Source organism: Phalaenopsis equestris, unplaced genomic scaffold (genome assembly GCF_001263595.1).
Source record: "Phalaenopsis equestris unplaced genomic scaffold, ASM126359v1 Scaffold000364, whole genome shotgun sequence".
Lineage (NCBI taxonomy): Eukaryota > Viridiplantae > Streptophyta > Magnoliopsida > Asparagales > Orchidaceae > Phalaenopsis > Phalaenopsis equestris.
In genome coordinates, this window is record NW_018164806.1 from 159,534 (window position 1) to 164,688 (window position 5,155).

The window sequence follows — 5,155 nt, forward strand, 5'->3', positions numbered from 1 at the left end:
TTAATCAGCTTATCAACAAATTATTCAATAAGTTACACTTGCCCCAAACAGACCCTTAATTTAGACATAAATAAACCGCAGATTGCCTTATAATCACAGTATTACTCTCTTCCAACCTATAATATTTTTTCAAAAATATAATTCTTCATAAGTTATTTTTTCCATTTGATATCACATTAAACATGTCTCCAACTAATCTCGATTGGGATCAAAACCCTGAATACACATCAGACCAGCAGCAAAATCAAATTTCATATAATTAAGATTTCTTTTTTTCAAGATGAGTATCAAGATACGAAATTAATATAAATGTTATCAGAACCAATAATTGTGATAATAAAAACTAAAATTATATGGTCAATAACATTATTTATCGAAAATTATGAATTCCAACCACATACTTTATAATTAGAATACTTACATACATATCACAAAATTTTTAAATATTCATATATCTAATTTTTATTTATATAATTTTTATTATTTTAATTATAACTAATATTAAATTTTTTAAAATAAATTCAATATTTTCATGCACATATTATGAGTTGATTGAAACACTAAAAAATCATATAATTAAATATAAAAATTTTGAATTTAGATATTTAATTATATAAAATTTATCTGCTGATCATTTAAGAAAGAAAAAAAAAATATCAGCTATTTTACAATTACCACTCAATATAAATTACAAACACAAAGCAATATATCCCAACTAAAGTTAGCATCAATCTCCAGACTTGCTATCCACAAACAATTTTAGGCGCAACAGCAATGCAAAGAACAAACCAGAGCTTGAAAACCTCCAAAGCAAATCAATCCATAAGCTCTGCACTAGAATGGCTTCAGCTTCTTTCAGAGCCTTAGAGTAAGATCAGGTTCATCAACCTCCCCTGCATCCTTTGCTCTATAATTCAACTCAGAACCACTAACCAGCTCAAAGCCAGTAACCACTTTCTGTCTGAAACTCCCAGGCCAATGCACGCCCACCTCCTCTTCCTCCATGAACGAAGAAACTCCCCCAAACAAACCTTGCTGAAACCTGGTACTCCTCCTTACCTCCTCCCTTCCCCAGAAACCATGATGCAACGAGCCATGGCACTGTAAACCAACGGAACCCAGAGCAGTATGAGGGAACTGTTTAGCTGCATTTGCGCGCTTTGCAATGGTTCTCTCCCTCTTATGGGCGTTTTGGTGGCCACCGAGAGCTTGGGAGCTGAAGAACTTGCGAAGGCAGTAGTTGCAGGTGAAGACTTTTGGTTGATGGGCATCGCTGCTGCTTTCAACTGTGCTGGAGGGGGAAAGTAGGGAGGAGGAGGAGCCATTGTTGATGGAGAGGGAGAGGGAGAGGGGGAGCCGCATGGAAAGGGGAGTGTGGGCTGTGTTTGAGGGGGAGTAGTCTTGAAATGAGATGCTGGAAGCTATTTGGCTTGCGACATTAGAGTTGTTTTCAGATGATTGATTTGTTTTGGGTGAATTCATGGTTAATTCGGTTTGGATTCTGGTGGAAGAAGATGGACAGGGGCTGGATGGTTCCATGTATCTTCGCTATTAACTGGATTGAGATGAAGAACTAATTAGAAAACATGAGAGAACAGAACTGGCGCTATGTAAATCACCATTTATTTCATATTAATACTTGAAATTTTCTAAATGTGATGTTTTACCAAATGAAAGGTACTTAAGAATATAAATTAAGGAAAAAAGCACATTATGAACTTACCTGAACAAGTTAATTTCAGATATTTTTCATTTTCACTTGCTTGGTTAACATAAAAAGGGAGACGGTAACAATAAATCCTTATTTACTTTCTGATATGTTACCAGAAAATTCACTTGATGATTCATAAATCTTGTGCATATTAGATAAGAGAACTTTTGGAGTAAAAGTTAAGATCATTCGAGTTTTGATTTTAGCAACTTTATATCCAGCCTAAACATCTTAACAATAGAAACTTAATGACAATAAAAAAGATTTGTTTCAAGCCCAAATGACCTTGGATGATGCACTTGAATTGTAATTGAAAGTTTTGAAAAATTAATTGGAATGTCGAAAGTTCTTCAAATTTGGCATGCTTATAGTCAACATGAGCATCTCAACAAGAGGAGCTAATTAGCTCAATATGGTTCAAATTTGAGATCAATAAGACATTTAAATGTTAGAAGATTGATCTATGCTCAGGGAAATGGACACAGACAGTCTGACAAAGTGTTTTGGGATTTTTGTTTAATTTATCAAATTGAAAGCCTCTTCCAAAACTCTATAAATAAAACCTCATATTCAATATAAAGAAAGAAAAAGAAGGCTAAGTTCCAAGTTCATACTCTTGAAGAAAGCTTAAGGTCAGCAACCAACGACAATTATCACCGACCAACACTAGTGGCTCTAAACTAGTCGATTTTGTCGGCAAACGAGTATCTTCAGCTATTGTTGTTTGATATTTATAAATAAGTTAAACATTTTAATCTCATCTTCTCTACTTAAAAGAAGAGTTGATCTTTGTTAATTCAAATATATAATAAATAATTTTTTTATTAGGCCAAAAAATGTGAATAGTTCTCTTTCTAAATTTTCTGCATAAAATCTTTATGCTCCTGTTTCAACACTTCTTTTATCTATCTATGTGACAGATCTTTATGCAATGAAAAACATCAATCTATTTCTCTATAGTTTGAATGAAATTAAGTGTTTGATATGTTGCAACCTACATGCGTCTTAACTCGCTTCTAATAGGGTCAAACAAAATTCATGTTAGGAACTCTTATGAAGCACCATAAAAAGTAAGCTCTTACAACATGATATTTAATGTAATTAAAAAATATTTTTATGAAGTAGAGTGATAGTTGATGTAAATAAATATCTGTCAGGGAGAGTATAGAGAGGGAGAGGATGGTTGAGATGTAGATAAAAGTAGAAAAATTAACAGAAAAATGTTTACACCTAAGACTAGTAATGATCATGAGAATAAGCTAAATAATCTATAGATAGCACTAAGGAAAAACTCAAGAGAGCTTACATGATTTGATAAGAACATCTTAACTCCATAGTTGCACAAAGAAGTGTATATGCACTAATCCATAGACAAAAATAAGATAGAAATATTTAAATTTGCAACGTTCGAGAAAGCAAAATAGCACCTCAGAGTAATGGAGACCTTAACAGTCTTGATTACTGTTGCTGCATCCGGAGCTATGAAGCCTCATCCACACCTTTCAATAATACAAATATACAATTTGGTAAAATATCTCCTTTTTAACCTGATGTGTAAACAACCCATTGTGGTCTATCACTTAAAATATCTCCTTTTTAACCTGATGTGTAAACAACCCATTGTCGTCTATCACTTAAAATACAATTAGCTTAGTGTGGTCTATCATCGAAATGATGGTTCATCTAAACAAGGAACAAGTCTTCCATCTTGTAAAAGCTATCATCATAAATAATTTGCATTGAGTACTTTACAAAGAAACTAAGCTTTATAAATCAGAAAATGAAAAATTTATATTCTTCTATTACTAAAAATTTCACATAATTTGATGTCCCTCAGATTTATAGTTATTGCCGGGAAATTACTCCATGGCAGGCCGAAGAAACTAACAATTGAAGCATCCAACAGATCAGAATATACTCTTGGAAAAAGTATCTAATATCTCTACTGCAGTTAAAGAAATTTAAGAAAATCAGATATTTTTGCATCATAATTTATCAGAATAATGGTGGGATGAACAAGTTTTAATTGAAAGAGACGAATAACAAATCCTCATTTGCAAATTAACTGAATGCCCGTAATTGAAAGAGACGAATAACAAATCCTCATTTGCAGATTGAGTAACTGAATGCCCCGCGTAGGCCAATGAGGGATGCACATAACTAAATACAGAGAAGCACAGTACAGAGAAGACAGAACATGTCAGGCAAAGTTTATAAATTGTAAGAAGTAAGTTGATATAATAAAGTTTAAGCATCATGATAATTACAAATCAACAAATAAATATGACAGCTTTATAAAGGGTAAGGGAATAAGAGTTCCTAAGCTATATTAAGCATTAATTTCACAGAAAAAATATTTCTTTGCCAACCCATAATTCTACAATGAAAAAAAAAACATCAAAACTGTGTACAACAATGGACCAAAAACATAAAACCAAATATAAAAAAGCAATAAATTTCAGTATTTCCAGAGAACTCTTCTAAGATTTCCTGCAAACAATTAGAAAATTGAAGGAAAACATTCTATGATATGAAGTTCTTACCACACAAAGACCTGCAGGCAATATGGACTAATTGAGCTTTTCTCCTTCAGCACAAATTAACACACAGAAAGGAAGAGAGAGAGAGAGAGAGAGAGAGCCAGATAGAGAGAGCGAGAAATATGCAAGGGGCTATGTAAGTGAAGGTAGTGATGTATAATTATGGAAAGCAAAGGTTGAGTGGTGAAAGGGAACGACAAGGAAGCTTCTTTAATTTTTTGGTAAGATTCTTGAAGATAATAAAGAAGCATTATACAACGTAAAATACTATATCTAATATCAACACTCACATGAATGAAAGAGGAGGTCCATAATGTCCAAAAAAAAGGAGAAAGATATGTCCTCTTTTATAGATATGTTATAACTTTCTCATAGAGCAGTTCTACTATTTTAGTGTACTTTGCTCTGATTTTAATCTGAGTTATCTTTATTTCTCTGGGTCCTTTTTTTTTTTTTTTAATTTGATGCTAATGATAATTTTCTCATAAATATTAATGTTTTGTTGAAGGAGATGTTGACCATTCATGATTATTCTTTTACTTATTTATTTGGTGTTTTTACATGTGTAGCAGCTGAAACATTAATATTTACATGTCTCACACATCTGAAATATTTAATTTACAAATCTCACCCTCCGTTAATGTTCGTTAATTAATATTGTTGTTTAGTGGAGCAGAAGAAAGAGAAAGATGTGAGCTTCTGATCAAGTCTTTGTACGTTGCAATCTCATCGTTATTGTAGGTTTGAGGTTTTTGTACGTCACGATCCTGATGCTTTGATAGGAGTGCAGAAGGAGGAGAAAGATGAGAGTTGGTGCTTCGAAACTCCAGCAGCATTACCGGAATCGAGCAGAGATAGGAGCAGGGTGGAAGGAGAAAAAATATGGAGTTTCGTAAATATGAAT

The 5,155-nt window shown here is 32.9% G+C and overlaps 1 protein-coding gene across 2 annotated transcripts; it reads right to left on the reverse strand.

Moving 5' to 3' along the window:
* Positions 1-647: 647 nt before the first annotated feature.
* Positions 648-4,446, reverse strand: LOC110026349 (zinc finger protein 4-like). Of its 2 annotated transcripts, XM_020727244.1 has the most exons (3): positions 4,255-4,446; positions 3,139-3,210; positions 648-1,555 (listed from the first exon to the last, which is right to left on the reverse strand). In XM_020727244.1, the coding sequence occupies exon 3, from the start codon at positions 1,537-1,539 to the stop codon at positions 856-858; it is 684 nt and encodes a 227-aa protein (XP_020582903.1). In that variant the 5' UTR covers positions 1,540-1,555; positions 3,139-3,210; positions 4,255-4,446; the 3' UTR covers positions 648-855. The 2 variants fall into 2 exon arrangements, with proteins under 2 accessions (XP_020582903.1, XP_020582904.1); XM_020727245.1 differs by lacking the exon at positions 3,139-3,210.
* Between the last annotated feature and the right edge of the window lie 709 nt (positions 4,447-5,155).